This window comes from Dipodomys spectabilis, unplaced genomic scaffold (assembly GCF_019054845.1).
Source record: "Dipodomys spectabilis isolate Male_0828 unplaced genomic scaffold, ASM1905484v1 ptg000006l, whole genome shotgun sequence".
NCBI lineage: Eukaryota > Metazoa > Chordata > Mammalia > Rodentia > Heteromyidae > Dipodomys > Dipodomys spectabilis.
Genome location: NW_024870683.1, coordinates 5,566,585 through 5,585,886, shown reverse-complemented (window position 1 = coordinate 5,585,886; position 19,302 = coordinate 5,566,585). Strand labels below are relative to the sequence as shown.

Sequence of the window (19,302 nt, the reverse complement as noted above, 5' to 3'; positions counted from 1 at the left end):
TGATGTTTTTGTTTCTCTTGTATGTTCTTCCCCCATGGTATAACCCCTGTTGTCACTGTATTTGATTCCATTGCCCTGCATCTTGTATATACATTTTTCTAATTTGGGGAGGGGAAGGGAAATGACAAAATGCTGAAATAAGGATACAGGTTGACCCATTGTAACAATGAGATGTACAAGACACTATGTTGAAAACGAACTTTATAACTTGAGGGGGAGAGGGAGGAGGTGGGAAGGTGGGGAAGAAAGGAATGGTAGGGGAAAAACAAAGGAGAAGGTAACAATGCTCCATAGGAAATATACTCATTACCTTACTCATGTAACTGTAACCCCTCTGTACAGTATTTTTACAATAAAAATATATATTAAGAAAAAGATTGAAGCCAGCACCTCACACGTGCTAGACAGGTACTCTCTACCACTGAACTCCATTAAGTGTGTGTGTGTGTGTGTGTGTGTGATAGTTCTAGAACTTGAACTCAGGGTCTAAACACTGTCCCTGAGCTTTTGTGCTCAAGGTGAGGGCTGTACCACTTGAGCCATAGATTCACTTCTGCCCTTTCGATGGTTAATTGGAGATAACAGTCTCATGAGCAGGACACTGGTGGCTCATGCCTGCAATACTAAAAACTCAGAAGACTGCGATCTGAGGATCATTGTTTGAAGCCAGCCCAAGCAGGAAAGTCTGTGAGACTCTTATCTCCAATTAGCCACCCCAAACCGGAAGTGGTGCTGTGGCTTAAAGTGGTTGAGTGGTAGAAAGCCTTAAGCATGAGCTCAGGGACAGTGCCCAGGCCTCAAGTTCAAGCTGGACTGACAAAAAAAAAAAAAAAAAAAAGTCAGGGACTTTGCTGCCTTTGTTGTTTCTAACTGCAGGTGATCAGAGTCAGCCTCTTGAGTAGATAGGACTGTAGGCCTGAGACATTGGCTCTCAGCTCTATTTTCGTTTGCTATCCTTGTTCTTTGCTTCTATTTTTGTGTCCCACTCTTTTTTCCCCTGCTATTTGTGGTTTGAATTGAACAGTTGATATGATTTTATTTCCCTCCCCCTCCCTCCCTTCTTTCCTTCCTTGCTTCTTCCCTTCCTTCCTACCGTCCTCTCTTTCTCTTTATGTCCCCCTTCTCTTTCTCTCAGTCTCTCTCTCTCTTTCTCTTTTGGTCTGTCATGGGGCTTGAACTCAGGGCCTGGGCGCCGTCCCTGAGCTCTTTTGCTCAAGGCTAATGCTCTACTACTTTGAGCTACAGCACCACTTCTGTTTTTCTGAGGGTTAATTGGCGATAAGAGGCTCATGGACTTTCCTGCCAGAGCTGGCTTTGAAAAATGATCCTCAGATCTCAGCCTCCTGAGCAGTTAGGATTACCAAGTGTGAGCCTTTCTTTCTTAGCATATCAGTTATACTTCTTTTATAAACTTCTTTTAGTGGTGTTTTACAGTATACAGTTCACGTTCAAATAACTGTTAGGTTTTTAAAAAAGAGGTAGCCGAGTAACAACAGCACCACGTACGTGGTATTCAGGTAAGGGGTAGGTTTATTCATCGTTCTGGCTGGCACCAGGCCATATTGGCCCTCCATGAGGCTGGGAAAGGCCTCAGAAAGAGAGAGAGCTGGGAAAGAGAGAGAGAAAGAGAGAGAGCTGGGGAAAAGAGCTAAAAGAGAGCTAGAAAAGAGAGAAAATAGCTAGAAAAGAGAAGAGCTAGAAAAGAGCAGAGAGAGCTGGGAAAGAGAAAAGGAAAGAGCTGAGAAAAAGCTAGAAAAGAGCAGAGCGAGGGCGTCTGGGCCTGGGCTAGGCCTTATCTAGGGTATGGGTGGAGAAAGGTGTAGCCAGATCAAATTCAGATGTGACCTCAGCAGATGCAGATGTGACATCTTCCAGGTGTCCCAGTTGCCTAGGTAACACAGGTACTGGGTGGAGACTTTGCTGCGAGGAGGGTAGAGTCTGCTAGCCATCCAGGAGCAGACCTTACAATAACTTTACTACTTTGAAGGTAGTTCAAGTACTTTATGAGAAATGTTCTCAATTTCTTCCTTCACAGTTCCTTAAATTATTGTTGCCATTCATTTTATTTATGTATAAGTTGTTATTGTTACTATAATGTGCTATCTGTTATCAGTTAAGGATAAGGAAAAGTTTTTGTTTAACTTTACGTATTTTTTGTTCTCTTAACATTGGTAAAGGAAAGTACTCTCCCCTACTTTTTTGTCTAAGAAACCTAATTTCATAGGATAGAATATTCTAGGTTGACTTACTTTTCACCCTTTCAAAAATTTCACTCTATTCTCTTCTTCCTTGCTTTTGTTTGAGAAGAATGCAGGTGTGATTTTTATCTTTGCTCTTTTACAGATAAGATGTCCTTTTTTTTTTAAACTTCTTTCAAGATTTTTTTTGTGGTACTTGGGTTTGAATTGAAGGTCTTGTTCTTGCTCAGCAGGTGTGTTCTACCACTTGAGTCATGCTTCTAGTCCTTTTTACTTTAATTATTTTTTTCTTTGTTGCTGTTATTTTTAATGTACTCTGTGATTTTTTTCTTGATACTTTTATATGTTCTTCCTTCTGTTGTATATCCCTGTCACTGTACTTGATTTTGGTACCTTGTGTCTTGTATATACATTTATCTAATCTGGGGAAGGGAAGGGGAAAACAAAATGCCGAAACAAGGACACAGGATGACCCCCATTGTGACATGATACTCACAAGACACTATGTTGGAAATGAACCTTACAACTTTTGGGGGACATGGGGGTGGTGGAGAGGGAAGGGATAGTGGGAGAAAAACAATTTAATTATTTTTTCAATCAGATAAGGCCAGGTCTTGGCTTGGACTTTAATCCTTTTATTTATGTAGTTGGGACCACAGGTATGAACCCATCCCTGATTTATTTGTTGAGAAGGGGTTGTTTTGCTAATTTTTTACCTGGGCTTTCCTGGAACTAAAATTCTCCCAATTTTCACCTCCCAAGTAGCTGAAATTACATATGTAAACTGTTTCTTCCAGTCCAAAAATGTTTATCTTTAATTTTATGCATCTCAAAGATGATATGCAAACATGTGTAGACAGAATTACAGGCCTGAGGTACTGGCACTTGGCTAATTTTGTAACCTTTCACTCAATTCCAAACTCAGAAAGTTGAAGGAACAGTGAAGAAAAATATTGTATACCCATCATTCATTCTCCATGAATATTTCTCCCTGATGACCACATTTGTCTGACTGTCTTAGTTCATTTTTGCTGCTATAACAGAATACCTGAGAACAAAGAAAGGTACTGGTTCATAATTCTGAAGGCAGATTTAGAGGAGCATCTGCTGAGGCTATATCATTCCATGGCAGGAAGTGGAGAGTAAGAGGGCAAGCAGCCTCTTGAGCTTGCAGCCTCAAGCTCTTTCTATAATCACCATTCGTCCATTCATGGGAGCAGAGCTATCTTAACTCCAACATCTCTCTTAACACTGTCTCCCTTCCGAAACTGTCACACTAGGGGGATCAATCTCTAGCACCCACTTTTTGGGTGCACTTAAACCACAGTGTTGTTTTTCTGAGCCTTTCGAGAGTAAAGTGCAGACACGATGCTCCTGTCCTCCTACGTACTTCAGTGTTTATCTCCGAGGAATGAAGATGTTTTTTTATATAACCATGGCTCAGTGATCAAAATCAGCAAAGCAACATTGATATAGTTCTATTGTATAATCTCCAGACTTCCTCACAACTTTTCTTACTGTTTCCCTATAATGCTTACTAGCAGATTCTCGTCACTCCCATCTGGTATCTGACCCCAGATCATGAATTGCACTTTGTCTCCTATCGCCTTAGTCACAGTCATTTCTTAGTCTTTGTTTTTTTACTAAATAGTTGACATTTTTGAAGAGTACAGGTTTATTATCCTGTAAAATTGTACAATGTCACTTAGTTTGGAGCTTTATGCTATCTCATGAGTATATTGAGGTTATTTAGTTTTTGGGGGGGAAGAAAGAGCATCAAAGTGTTACTGTGTCCTTGGTTCATGGTCTCAGGAGGTGTCTCTTGTGATAATATCTTTGATCACTGGGTTAAGGTGGTGTTTGTCTACTGGGAAGCTGATGTGCTGTATAAAAACATCTTGAGAGAAGATAACGAAGTATTTAAAATAAGATGGAGGCATTTCAGAAGACCCAGAAACAAATGGGAAATGATTTCTCTTGTCCAAGTCAGGAATACTTTTACAATTAAAAATGATAGTGACAGATTATAACCTATTGCATAGAATAATAATCTATGACAATTGATGATTAAAAATTGATAGGTATCAATTATACCTCAGTAAAGCAGATTAGAACCCATTACATACAAACCCATACCTACAAACAAATATGTGGACACAGATGGAGGAGAAGGAGAAGTTCTTTCTTAGGATAGAATTACCACTGATAAATTAGTGAAGAAAAATGAATATTTATAGAATTACAACTGATAAATTAGTGAAGAATAATGAATATTTAGCATCTGTTAAGTCAACAACCGATTCAGACAAGAATCATCAATGAATGTTCAAACTGCCATTGAGCTATTATCATGTTCAGCAATAATTACATAATCCAACTCACTGTATATCAAGCAAAAGGCTTGGTGAGGACTCTGTAGCAGATGTCAAACAGAAGTCTCTGTTACCCTTAGAATTCACTTTGTTTTCTTGGAGTGTTTTCACTGTCTTTAAGTAGTTGTACGAAGGAGTTGCCATTCAACAAAGCAGTTTATGACTACAGTGCCTTTTCATCAATGTCATTCCTTTCAACATTCTCACCCAGTCCTCCCAACCCACTCACTCCTTCTCTTTCTTTTCTTAGTTTTTAGGTTATGTATTGATTTTTTTGCCATTTAACGAAGCAGTTTATGTATACAATGCATCTTGATCTTTGGCTGGGAATGTCGCTCAAGCAGTAGAGCACTTGCACTGCAACATGGGGTCCTGAGTTCAACTCTCAGAGCTACCCAAATTGTCTTTATCATCTGTAACCACTGGCTACCCTTAGACTTTAAATAGCATGATAACGAATAGCAAGGATTTGTGTACGCAAATCATTATTACAGAGAAGAAATGGACGGTATACTGTCTATAATGAAGAAGAAACATCGAACTAGCCAGGAAAGATCGCTGGAGGGAATGCAGTGTAGCTAACCCTGGGTGGCAAGGTTTTTATACTGGCCCCAACGGCACACCATCCACCTCAATGTTCTCATTGAGGAAGGAAGCAGGCTGCTAGTCCTTGGGACTGAGAGTAAGGAGGGAGCGATGTCTTTGCAGGCAGCTGCTACTTTGGTTTCCAAGGGAAACAGTGGTAGAGAAGGAGTGGGAAGCTGTGGTTTCGCAGAGATGGGTCATTCTTGTGAGGTGTCTGCATGTGGGCGGCTACCTGGACGTTCTCAGTGATGCTGGATGGATGTGGGAGAACACTGAAGTGTTGGCATTCTGATAAACAACAGGTTTTTTTTCTTTCTTTCAAATTTCTTGTAAAAACCTTCAGTCTTAGAATTTATTGTCCTAATCAGACATCAAAGTCTGAGTATTTTGCTCTTAGGGCCAGAGTTGTCTTTTTTTCTTCCTTCCCGTCTTCCTCTTCCCCTCCTCTCCTCCTCGCCTCCTCCCCCTCATTCTTCCTCTTCCTCCCCTTCCTCCTCCTTCCCCTCCTCCTCCCTCTTCTTCCTCCATTCCCTCTTCCTCCTCCTCCCCTTTCCTCCCCCCTCCCCCTCCTCCTCTTCCTCCTCCTCCTCCTTTTTCTTCTTCTCCTTCTTCTTCTTCTCCCTCCCCCTCCTCCTCCCTCTTCCTCTTCCTCCTCCACTCCTTCTTCCTCTTCCTCCCTCCTCCCTTCTCCCCCTCCTCCTCCTTCTTCTTCCACAAATATAAATCCCACTCAGGGAAGAATGAAATTGGTCACTGGAGTTCATGTACAAAAAGCGCGATTAAAAACTACAAAAGAAAAAAAAAACCCATAGGTCTATTTGATTATTCTGACTGATGGAGAAAGCTTCCAAGATTTCTGGTCTAAATCTCACACAGGAATCTGGTTCATACCTTCTCTGTGATGCCAGTGTGGCTCAAAGCTTTGGCCAGGGTCCTGGGAACTGAAACTGCTTGGCAGGTAGATGTACCAGCCAGGAATGATTGGGTAAACTTGGCCATGATAGAGTTTGTTTTGCCAGGCCAAACAGTATTCTAAATCACCCATTGCCTATCATTAGTCAAAAAGGTCTAGGTTTGAGGCACATTGCCTGCACAAGATCTAGAAACAGTCATGAGCACATTTGAGTAAGTTAGCGGGTAGGACCAGGATCTACTTCCATCAGGGAAGGAGAGGAATACTTCTATGAAGGAGAATGCTTGTCTCAGAAATCCAACACATGGATTTATTAAATGTCTTCAATGAAGTTATTTAATGAATGTCTATTATGTGCCAGACATTAGGTCCACATGCTGTTACATATGTGTAGCTGGCAGCAGGGTCTGTGACAGGTTCTGGCAGAAAGAGGTAAGAGACAGAAACACAGAGACACGGTGGGGGGGGGGGGGGATGAGAAAACCAGGGAGTGGGACCGAGAGAGAAGAGGAAGAAGCATACAATCACTAGCACAACCTGAAAACTTCCTAGGAATGTGAACTTTTCTGAACTGGAAACTCTGGAGGTGGTCCCAGCTATCTGTCTTTTAGTAACTCCTACATGTGATTCTGATTTGTCATGTACACTAGCATCTAGGAACTATTGATATGCTTTCATGCGATTTGCTCAGGTCTTGAGAAAAGCTGAGGTTTTTGGTTCCAGGTTTCATGGAGTGGGACTAGGGGAAGACAGGAATTATAATTTCCAGTGGGTTCCATACTGTATTAGGTCTCTGTCACTGATTTGAATGTCTAGGGTTCAGGTAGAACCTGGCAATGTTTACTAGGCAATCTTGGGAACCTGGGAGGTGAACATCTGGAAGCAAAGTACATCCAGAAGATGCACTTTTGCCTTGATCACTCAAATTCTTCCTGCTGAGGGAAGAGTTCTTTGTTGGGAGATGACAACTCGAGGGACAACAAGGGCCAACTTTGTGTAACGTTTGCCTCTTTCCTTTGATTCATCATTCTTTTATGACTTCTGGAAATCTGACTTCTAAGAGTAGTGCTTTCAGATGCATGTGATTTCTTGTCATGTGTTTGGTGTGGCCACTGACTCATAAACTACATATACACTTCACAAAGTATAATTCACTGAAGGCTGTTTCTGAGAAAATCCCCATGGGATATCGCATGTTGGCTCTCCTTTTAGTATGGTCAGTGAGCACTTTAACAAATGGTCCTAAACAGGTTCTACATTCATTCATTACTACGTCTCTTTTGGTACTCTGTACGCAATAGGTCTTATCAGATATGAAATATGGATCAGTTAACATAGGAATAAGCAAATATCCCAATTTATCTTGGCCTAGCCTAGTAGTTCCCATCATTATGACAATATTTTGCTTGGTCACATATATTCACAGATCTGTGAATATATGTTCACAGCTATGTGACTATATGTCACTTTGAAGAACTGGTGCGTCTGTGTAGTTTGAGATGGGCCTTGCAGACAGCTGAGGTCAAAGAGAAAGTAAGGAATATTTTTATGGTACAGAAAATGTTGACCACAGAGAAATAAATTGGGCCAACATCATTATTATCATTGGCCTCTTGCAGGTCATATGATAATTCCATGCTTTTCATGTAACTAATGTATTAATTTATATTCCCATCCACAGTATTCAAAGGAGACTCCTTTTCTATATACCTGGTACCACTTGCTATCTTTCATTGTTTTTATAATAGCCATTCTAACAGGTGGAAGGTTATATACTATTGTAATTTTAATTTGCCTCTTCCCAATGGTTAGTGATTTTTAAGCATTTTTCATAGATGTATTGCCTTTTTGTATGTTTTGTGTTTTTTTTTTTTTTGAGATATATCTCTTTAATTCCTTTGCCTGTTTTTAATCAATTGTCTTCTGCAATTGAGTTGTTAGAGCTCCTTGTCTGTTTTGGATGCTAAACTGTGAGCAGCATTACAGTTTACAAATATTTTCTCCCCATTTTGTAGTTTATTTCTTTCCTTTGTTAATTGTTTACTTTGCTGGGCTGAGGATTTTTAAAAAGTCAACCTTTTTTATTTTTCTGAGAAACAATCTGTTTTTACTTAATTTTAATTTTTGGTTTTTAGTATTTATTTATTTACTTATGTATTTTTGGCAGAGCTAAGGACTGAACTCAGGGCCTTGCACTTGCCAGGAAAAGGAGTTACTTTTTTTTTTTTTTTTGCCGGTTGTGGGGCCTGAACTCTGGGTCTGGGCACTGTCCCTCATCTCTTCAGCTCAAGGGTAGTGCTCTACCACTTGAGCCACAGCACCACTTCTGGCTTTTTCTGCTTATGTGGTGCTGAGGAATCGAACCCAGGGCCTTATTCATGCAAGGCAAGCACTCTACCACTGATCAACCTTCCCAGCCCCAGGAGTTACATTTAACAAAGCAGTTTATGTTGTCTTTTTGTTGTTGTTGCTGTTGTTGTTGCTTTTGCTTTTGAAGTCAGATTCAAAAAACTGTTTGAATACCAAATATTGGCAACCAGAGAGGAGAGAGCTAGCTTGGAGGAAATCCGTCCTGGGAACAGAAGTAAGCAGAACTTCTGTCCCTTGTCTGCTTCTGCCTCAGCTTAGAACAAGTGTTTGGGCTCTTAGTGCTGGCATTTAACACATCCTTCTTCTTTCTGTAGGAATATTTGGCTGAATTTATGGATTAAAAATTATTATACTTACTCACTAGACACTATGTTGAAAATGAACTATACAACTGGTGAGTGGGGACAGGAGGGAAAAACTGGCAGAGAGTGAGGGAAGGGGTGACATTGTGCAAAAAGACATGTCCTTTTTACCTGACTTATGAAACTATAACCCTTCTGTTCATCACCTTTATAATAACAAGAAAAGAAAAGAAGAGTCTACTATCTTATTTTTTTAACTTCAGCTAATATTGTTCACTTTATATTCTTGTAACTGCCTAGGTTTAAACCTTACTTTTTCATCTATTATTGAAAAAATAATCCATTTAATCTTATTTGCAAGATCAACTTTGCATTTCCTTTAACTAAGTCCAGAAGGACACTTCTAGTCAAATTTTGCTTTTATTCTTTTTCTTTTCTAGTGCTGGCAATTGGGCGTGAACTTCTTGCTTAACTTTTTTTTTCTTTTTGCTTAAGGCTGGTTCTCTACCACTTGAGCCATACCTCCACTTATGGCTTTTTGCTAGTTAATTGGAGATAAGGGTCTCATAGACTTTTCTGCCAAAACTGGCTTTGAACCTCAATCCTCAGATCTGAGCTTCCTGGGTAGCTAGGATTACTGGCATGATCCACTAGTGCCTAGCTCTGGCATGTGCTTTTAAAGTAATATACTTTTAAATCTATCTTCTTAGCCATTTAAAAGTATGTCAGAATTCTTTGGCAGGGGGAGGATTGGATGGGGGGTGGGGGGAGGCTGGGAAGGGATGTGAAGGGTAAACAAAGGAGGAGGCTGCAATGCTTGATAAGAAATGTACTCATTATCTTGCCCATATAATTGTAACCCCTCTGTACAGTATGTTCACAAAAAAATTCTTTGGCATTTCCCTTTTATTCTTTACATCTTGATAATATTATGTATGGCTTATTCTCTAAGTCCATTTTCTAACATTTATTTCTAAATGAGAACTGAGAAGCAGTGATTTGAATGATGGAAGACTGTGGCTTGGTGGGGATTGCTGGCTGTTCACTGTGCTGGCATTTCAGAGCACAATCTTCTTCCTTTCCTTCATTCCAAGGATATCTTTCTTGCTCTTATTAAAGGCTACCCTAATATTCCTTAGTGCCCAGAAAAAAAATCACTCAAATTGAAATCCTTTTTACCTAGTCTGGGACTAGGGAAATACTGTATGGATTGGAAGTTATTAAGACTGACTTCAAATACTGGCCCTGGGAATTGAGGAACAGTTGTTGTCATCTTGTTCTTGAGGAAGCCAGTTTCTATGCATCTCATCGCCTTTATGGATAAAGGGAACTTCAGTGTGGGTGAAGGTGAGAATCTGAGGCTCAGCTCCCTAGCACTGACCCCAAGGAATGACCAGGATGTCGCAAAGGCCCCATGAAGAACTATTGGAGTGACACTCAATAGAAAGACAATAGTCAACGCTAGGGAATTCTATTCCTTTGACCTACTTGCAAGATTCACCCGAACACATTGCTTTACCTCTTTCTGAAGAGGAAATTCAGAAGATTGGTTGTCACATGCTCCTAGAACCATCCGTTCTTGTCATGTAGTTGGTGCAGCCACTGACTCAGAGAAAGGAGCAGGCAGTGGGAGTTAAGGTCAGTCATGGGGTTAGGGAATGTTCTGGAAGCATTTATCTCTTTCTTCTCCTGGTTATGTAAGATATGATTTCCCTGAAACCTTAGAGTAAGCATAAGTTAGGGTCTCAACCCACAGAAGCCTGTGTTAACCTGTATTGTTGTTGGCGATGAATATATTGAATGCATGCAATATAGAAAGGGAATAGGCTTTGAGGAGGATGAAATGGTCTGAAATTTTCACTGAGCTAGACAAGATGCATTGTGGAAGGTGAGGGAAAGATGAATACAGCACGGTCTCTGCCCTTACAGGAAAAATGGCTCTGGCAAAGGCTCAGAGTGATCAGGGCACGCTGAGGAATAGAATGAGGATGAGAGGGGAGGCCCCGTGGGCCTTTCTGAGCGGGTCCTGGTGCACTTATGCAAAAGGCAATTGTCCATATTCTTCATGTTGAATGATAGACAAATGAGGTTCAAAAGCCCAGTTTAAAAAAATATGATTTTGTTTCATCCTGAAGAGTTGTCTCATATACAATAGCTCATTACCATGGAAATTTTTAAAAAGATTGATTGCAAAAGTATCTTTTTTAAAAAATATGTTTTTTTTTATTGTAAAAATACTGCACAGAGGGGATACAGTTACATGAGAAAGGTAATGAGTTCATTTCCTATCAAGGATTGTTACCTCCTCCTTTGTTTTTCCCCCACCCTTTCCCCTCCCCCCCCTCCCTGCCTAAATTGTAAAGTTTGTTTTTCAACATAGTGTCTTATATATCTAATTGTTACAGTGGGTTAACCTGTATGCCTATTTAAGTATTTTGTTTTTTTCCTTCCCCTCCCCAAATTAGAGAAGTGTATATACAAGATGCAGGGCACCAACATCAAATACAGTGAAAACAGGGTTATAACGTGGGGGAGGAACATACCAAAAAAACAAAAAAAAACACACACAGTACATTATAAATACATTAGAAACAATAGAAGGAAAGAAAAAACCACTTGTGTCCCTATCTTGGGGTTCATTTCACTTAACATCATCATATATGGTCATATGTACATAGTTTTTGATCTTTTCTGCTTGTCCCAGACATATTCTAGTTATTGCAAATAAGGGAAACCATGGAGCCTATGTTTCTTTGGGCCTGGCTTACATCACTTAATATAATTTTTTCCAAGTCTTTCCATTTCCTAACAAATGGGGCAATGTCATTCTTTCTGATGGAGGCATAGAATTCCATTGTGTGTATATATACCACATTTTCTTGATCCATTCATCTACTGAGGGGCATCTGGGTTGGTTCCATATCTTAGCTATGGTGAATAATGCTGCAATAAACATAGTTGTGCTGGTAGCTTTAGTATGGCCTTGTTTGTGATCCTTTGGGTAAATGCCCAAAAGTGGGATTGCTGGGTCATAGGGAAGCTCTATGTGGAGGAATCTCCATACTGCTTTCCAAAGTGGTTGAACAATTTACACTCCCACCAACAATGCAGTAAGGTTCCCCTCTCTGGCCACATACTCTCCAGCATCTGTTGTTATTAGAGTTCTTGATTATAGCCATTCTAACTGGGTGAGGTGGTATCTCAATGTTGTATTGATTTGCATTTCTTTTATGGCTAGAGAGGTTGAGCATTTCTTCATATGTCTATTGGCCATTCTTATTTCCTCTTCAGAGAAGTTTCTCTTTAAGTCTTTAGTCCACTTGTTTATTAAATAGCCCACTTGTTTATGGGGCAGTTTCTTTGAGGATTTGTTGCTGGGGAGCAAAAGCATCTTTTATGTTTCACTTTCTAGAGATGGATCTATCAAAGACAGGAATATAGTTGTTTTTTTAAATAGCCTTTATATTGTGTTTAATAACTGGTCCATTTTGGAATTTTGTACTTTACTAGGGATAAAGCATTCAAATCTTGCACTGTTGCCAAGGATACCATGTCTATGGGCTCTAATCTGGGGTCAGGAAGAGGATTCCTAACCAGGGTGGGTTCCTGGAATAGCTCACCAAAGACCGTGGGGATAGTGCCAGTGTCTGTCTAGTATGAGCATGGGGTCAGCATCATGTGCAGGCTGATTACCCCTACTTCAAAAATCTGGAATCTCCACTGCTGTGACAGTCACAATGTTTTTTATCTTATAGAATACCAGATTTAAAATTTCTTAATGAGGGGCTGGGAAGGTGGCTCAGTGGTAGAGTGCTTGCCTTGCATGCCTGAGGCCCTGGGTTTGATTCCTCAGCACCACATAAGCAAAAAGAAAAAAGCCGGAAGTGGCACTGTGGCTCAAGTGGTAGAGCGCTAGCCTTGAGCTGAAGAGCTGAGGGACAATGCCCAGACCCAGAGTTCAGGCCCCACGACTGGACCCCCCCCCCCCAAAAAAAAAAAAGAATTTCTGAATGAGGCATGATTACTCGGTCAAGTCTATGTGGATGTTCCCAAATCTAATCAATTCTCCAATCTAAACTAATTCTTAGTCCTACTAAATTTTGGGTAAGGGAGACTCAGCCTATAGGAACTCCTTCCTGTTGACTGTCCATAGAGTGGGAAGCCCATGGTACATTGTGAGAGACAAAAGGCCTTTGCTATGGTTTGGATCTGGAGTCTCTCCAAAGCCCATGTGGTTGAAGGGCTTGGTCCCCAGCTTGGTATTACTGGAGGTGGTGGAAACCTAAACAGTAGCTGGGTGGAAGTCTTCTGGTTACCAAGGATGTGACCTTGAAGGAGATGTCGGGACCCCTGGGGGCGAGGCAGCTTGCTCTGTCTCAGGATGGGGTGCTCTGCCAAAACATGGACTGAAACCTCCAAAATGCTGACTTTTTTTTTTGTAAACTGATTATGATCTTCTTGGCTCACATTTCCTTCTTCAGTTTAGGTTTTTTCTTTTTAATTGAAAACTTTGGGAGACTATTACCTTCAGACCATTTAAAGGTCATTAATAGGTAGCAATCCAGGTGCACCTGAAAGAAATCTAAAATGTAGGAGGAGAGAGATATTTGAAAAAATGCTTTCGGAATATTACAAGTTGTTCTGTAAATCTATCATTTTGCTTGTGAAGACTGATGCTGCCATAATCTGGTTTTGAGGAGCAGTATCCTGAGACAGCCTGGTGGCTGTCTCCCGTGTGCCGGGCATCCAGAAGAGCAAATAACAGGATGGAGGCTCTGGCTTCTTCCTCTATAGGGAGACTGCTTATTAATTGCACATTTTCATCCTTATAGGCTGATTGCACATCGTGTAGCAGCATTACAAAAATAGCAAGGGAACATATTAAAAAAACACGCCTGTTGGGTGTTTGTAGGTCAAGCTTGTCTTCCTAGCTACTCAGGAGGCTGAGATTTGAGGCTCACAGTTTAAAGCCAATCGGAGGAGGAAAAGTCTGTGAGACTTCATTTCCAATTAACCAGAAAAAAGTCAGAAGTGGCAGTATAGCTCAAGTGGCAGAGTGCTAGCATTGAGGGAAAAAGCCAAGTAAAAGTGTGAGACCATAAGTTCAAGCCCCAGTACTGGTACACACAGGCAGGTGCACATGTGTGTGTATACACACAGACACACACACAATCTATTACAAGTTGGTATGAGGTAAGGAATATATGATAAATTATCAAGTATCACTAAGAATCATATGACATAATTATTTTTAATTAGGAATACCACACAGAAACATGCTTAGGATAGATTCAAAGGAGAAATGAAAAAGAAAATCACTCTATTATAATATGTATGTCACAAGTGCAGTGAAGGAGATCTGGAAGATGAGATTCCTGAAGAGAAATATAAAGCTTCTGTTAGGAGACCAGGGTTGTAGATTCTTGAAAATAATTCCTTTAATTTGATAAAATAACAGTAATAAATATTTATAGTGAATTCATTAAATAAATGATGCTGTGGAACCAAAGGGGTAACATTAACAAATTAGTAGATTGGATCTGACAAAAGAGAAAAAACATTTAAAAGAATGAATCTTCCCTTCTTCCACTTGCCAACTTAATAGATATTAAGATCCATAGTATTGAAAACCTTTTCCGAGGAGCTGGTTTGTAGGGTTTGGAAGAGAGTGTCAGCGTATGTCTGTGTTTTGTTTTGTGAGGATGTTTGTAATAGAAAATGATTCTTGAAATAATTGTCTAATATGGCCCAGCTTGGGTATCTTGGCTGAATTTACCTCTAAGAATGACAGAAACAGTTTAGGAAAAGAACTCATGTGCCTAGTAGTTAAGGATAGAGAACAAGAGAAACTGAATAGAGAAATTTTGGAAATAAAATGCTTACTTATAATCAAGTAGAAATAGGTATTTGGATTAATAGCAAAGTAGATGAAGCTAATGGGTATTTAAATTTCTATTTGTCTGGAAGTTCTTAAAGGCTACCAATCATCTTGTCTAAAATTGTTGATTGGAACAAACTACTCTTGTCTGTTCTAAAGGGCTGGGAGTGTTTTTCTTCTCTTTTTTCTCCCTCGTTCCAAAGAACATCAGTTTTACCCTGGATGATATTTGCAAAGGTTGGTTTAGAGCATTGAGGCACCTTCCTGATTATAGGATGGAGTGGCCTAATTGAAGATGTTAAGAAAATTTACATATGACACAATCACACATTTTCATTGGTTTTAGTAAACAAAGTTATATTCCCTCCCCCGCCCCAGCTTGACCATTGCAGACCATTCTTTTAGCACAGGAAAATATTCCCTCAAATGCATACTTAGATACCTTCAGCATCTGAATAGATGGAAGAAGAAACCTGAAATTGATTTCTTCTGAAATAGATCTTGGAAATGTGATAAATTACCTAGTGTCTCTAAGTCAGTAATTGACTCTTGATTTGGAAACCAGATGATGTGTGTGTGAGTGTGTGTGTGTGTGTGCGTATGTGTGTGTCATATAAAGGAGTTTGAGCTGGTTCTAAGAAATCAGAAAGCAACTTTCCCAAACCCCAAGCCATCCCTGACATGACAGACATCCTCGAGACCTAGGTAAGATTTGCTGAGTCTGGAGCACCTGTCTGGCTATTTCCTACTTCTAAAGGTGTTCCACTGGTAAACACATTAGAGAAAGCTTTTGTTCCTTTGTATTAGCCAATAATTTTCTCCTCTATCTAATTATTATTTATCAACTTCAAAATATGTTGACATTATTAAAAGGCATCATGATTTTAGGAAGTTCTTTCCCCATCTTAAATCCACAGTCAATTATATTTAGTGCAAAGTTTCTCCTCAAAAATGTTTTACATCTTCAGTTTCATTCCCAGAAATATATTGAGTTGAACAAATAATACTTGGTAATAAAATACATCTGCTTTCACACATCCACAAAATTCTTTTGAATAGTAGAAATGTAATTCATGTTGCATAATTTTGATCACAGATTGCATAATTTTGGCATGCACTTTGCTATAACTCACTTCCTGGCAACATATAGAGAGTGTTTGATGTAATATCATACAATGTTCAAGCTGGGAGTGAATGATAGAAACAATTTAGTATAAAGCAGTCCCTCCCTCAACCTCACAGAGTGGCAAACTGAAGTGTGACAATGTAAAATCTGTCCAATATCACATATTCCATTTTTTTGACAGCTATGCTCTACTAATACAGATTTCTTCCTTGTGACCTTAAACTTAATCTGAAAATTGTGATTTTTTTAAAGAGCATGATTCATAAGAAAGAACAATTGCTACAAAGTTGGACTTAAAATAATGGAAGAGATAAGCCTAAAAATTTGTCCTCAAGTCACTTTTTGGGATAAAGTGACTAAAACACTCCAATAACCTAACAAGTCATTATTCTTTGAGGGATACAAGATAATCCTGAAACCACCCCCCATGGAATATATCCTCATTCCTATATAAAATTCAATATAATTCTGCAACAGGGACTGGATAGTATTCTTGTGGATTGTTATTTTGTCTAGAGAAGGAGAAATAGGAATTATATTTTAGAATACACCACTGCGTTTTAGGATACCATTTTGATTTTTTTTAACCTCAGTTGCAAAAAAAAGAGAGACTTTTTATCATGTAAAGTTCATTGACCTAGTGAATTTAATAAGAAGCTTGACTTCAATTAATTCTAACAGATTAACTCTGGCTTTGCTTGCATTTACAGTCTCTGGCAATGTGGTACAAATTTGTCCATAATGATACCTCCAGAAACTTAGCCATTACGCAGATTTTTGCATATTGTTCAGGACTAATGTATTAACTTTGTAGTTTCCAGGTTTTAGAAAGGTTTTACCAGTATATATGTCCCAGAAATACTAAAGACACTTTTATATATATATATATATATATATATATATTTAAAATTCATTTTGTGTTGATGAAAACAAATTCTATTCTCTGAAAATATTACATAAAGTCACTATGCACCTGGTGAAATTATACATGAATAATAATGTTTAGTTTTTTAAGATACATATTCAGGAAATCAATTTAAACAGAGTTTAAGAAGTAGCACATCAATTTAAAATAAATTTTTCATGTAACTGATCACACTCATCTTCTCTGAGAACACCGCCACTAAACTAGATCATACAATTCAGCTGTTTTTAACTCCTCTTCCTCCAAAATCCATTCTATCTAACCAAGGTTTAATGATAGAATCATTATCCTGACTCTATTTTTTTCTCTTTTCACCAAATAAGTGTGGAAAGCTTTTCAACAGGCAAACATAATTTCATAACACAAAGCCCTAGATTTGTTTCTTTTGGTTTCTTCAGATACAAAGCACCTCAGGCTTCCTGTGGCTAGCCCAGGCCTCCTTTAACGCCTGGCATCTACAGCCCACTCTCAGTTTATCTTGCTCTCAACCAAACATTGGACTTTGTTCCCATTATCCAGAAGCAATTGGGACTTCTTCCAGTGTCCTTACTCCTCATCCAACTTCCCCTAAAATGGGTCCTCCTCATGCCTATGTACACGACTATCAGGCACCAGAGGTGTGCATGCTCACCACATACCAGGTCAACACCTGACAGGGTAGATTGTTGGAGCCGAGCAACTTCCTCCCATTGGGAGCTGAGCGTCCTGTTGCTACCAATACAGCCACCAGACCCTTGGATGCCAAGATCAGACTATAGTCTCATGATCCCACCTGCCTTGGCTCTGATTGATGTAGCAACAGTATCTGTCATACGGGCTGTTCTGCTTGTAGGAGCAAACGATCACACTGTCCTGGGGCACAAAGAAGATGCTATCCTCTGGCTCAGGGCAGTCCGATCTGTCCCAGGCGGAGCCTTTGACATCCAAGGCACTGTAGGCGAGGGAACTGCCCGAGGGACAGTAGCCGTCCAGGTATCTGGATGTCTCCTCGGGACGGCAGCTGGGGACCAGGCTGTGGCATTCCCTCTCCTCCGTGGGCGTGGGGGTGGGGCTGGGGGAGGTGATGGAGCTGGCCATGGGCACCTCACCCTGTCCCAGGGGCAGCGGCTTCCCTCTGAGGCCGGCCTTCTTAGCCAGCTCATCCGAGCTGCCCTTGCCCGACTCCAGGTCCGAAGGGGTCCTCAGCAGTTCCACGACCTCCTTGTCCTTGGGTTTCCGGAAGCAGGGCAATTTGCGGACCCACAGCAGCTCGTTTTCGGGCCACTTGGTGCAGCCCTCGGTTTTCCTGGCCAAGGCAATGGCCGCGATGCCTGGTAGGCAGATGGCTGGCCCGATGGCCAGGAGGGGGATGTTGCCCAGCGTCTCTCCCTTCATCCCAGAGACGGTGAACATGAAACCAAAGACCAGGAAGACGCTGACCAGGGCCACCACCAGCCCAGTCCTCGGATTAATGTCATCAGGCCGCATCTTTCACTCCATCCAGGTTGGGGGCTGTTGGCTGGACGGGGGAGCAGAGTTTGCCTTAGCTTCTGTCAGAGGCGAAACCACAGAGGGCCAATAAAGAGAGAGAACATTCACTCCAAGTTCCCACTCACCAACTTTCAGTCTCTGGCTCTTTGGGAACGTCCCCCAGTATCTGTCTGGCAATCTCGGTCTCTCTTGTAATCTCTGTCTCTCCCTGTCTCGCTGGCGATCTCCCTCTCCCTCTCGTGTCCTCTTCCCCTCTGCCACCCTTCCTTCCTATTGCATCCCCCCCCCCCCCATAGCAACACGCGCTCACACCATGCACTAAAACGCATGTTGGGGGTCACAGAGTTACCTGCCGCTTCCTGCTGCCTCCTGCGAGGAGGGACGGGAGAGTCTGAGTCTCTCCAGACGCCGCGCTTCTCAGCAGCTGCCCCCTCGGTTCTCTCGGTCCCTGGAGACAAGCCTGCTTTCCCCTCCCTCCACGGATACCACATCCAGGAAGGAGAACGAAAGGGAGCCTGGTTCCCAGTGGGTCTCCGCTCTGGCGGCAGCTCCTGGGCGCAGCCAGAGGAGGACGCAGCGCTCTGGGGAGCGGGGAGCGCGCGGCTAGGACTTGCCTAGCTTGTCCCGGCTGGGGAGGGGGTGGGGGGAAGCGCTTTAGCCCCGGCAGGGGAGAAAGCACGCGCGAGAGCTCCTTACATCACTGGCACAGGCAGGCTCGCGGGGGGCGCAGGGGGTAGGACCCCTCCCCCTCGAGAGGCCAAGGGGCTCCTCCAGTCTTGTTGGGGTTCCCCAGGACCGCCGGGGTTCGTTGTTCCTCTGCCCAGGTGGGGTGAGCGCTCGGGTGTGCCCTGGGGCGGGTGTAGGGCGCGTGGCGGCTAGTGGCTGGCGAGAGTTGGGAACCGTGCACCGGTTTCTTCAAGGGGGCAGCTGTTGGACTGCCCGCGTCTGGGTTGCAGGTTCGGGGTGTGATGGTTTAGGGAACAGCTGGAGGGAGATGTGCTAGGGAGCAGTAGGCGTCTCCAGCTACACATCGGAGTGATCTACAGCGGCGGCGTGGGAGGAGGAGAGTCGGGGTGTGTGTCTGGGTTCTGGAATCGCCCTTCCCTCCACCTAGCTTCTCCGGGGTCCCTCAAAGGACCCACAGCTTACAGACTGCACCCGGC

At 41.7% G+C, this 19,302-nt stretch overlaps 1 protein-coding gene across 2 annotated transcripts; it reads right to left on the bottom strand.

Moving 5' to 3' along the window:
* Positions 1-1,122: 1,122 nt before the first annotated feature.
* On the bottom strand, positions 1,123-18,136 carry Tmem215 (transmembrane protein 215). 2 transcript variants are annotated; one of them, XR_006150354.1, is made up of 2 exons: positions 16,985-18,136; positions 1,123-1,146 (listed from the first exon to the last, which is right to left on the bottom strand). XR_006150354.1 is itself a non-coding variant. In XM_042697627.1 (1 exon), exon 1 carries the CDS (start codon positions 18,134-18,136, stop codon positions 17,417-17,419), a length of 720 nt encoding a protein of 239 aa, XP_042553561.1. In that variant the 3' UTR covers positions 16,758-17,416. The 2 variants fall into 2 exon arrangements, 1 of the variants encoding a protein (XP_042553561.1); XM_042697627.1 differs by lacking the exon at positions 1,123-1,146 and having other exon boundaries at positions 16,758-18,136.
* Between the last annotated feature and the right edge of the window lie 1,166 nt (positions 18,137-19,302).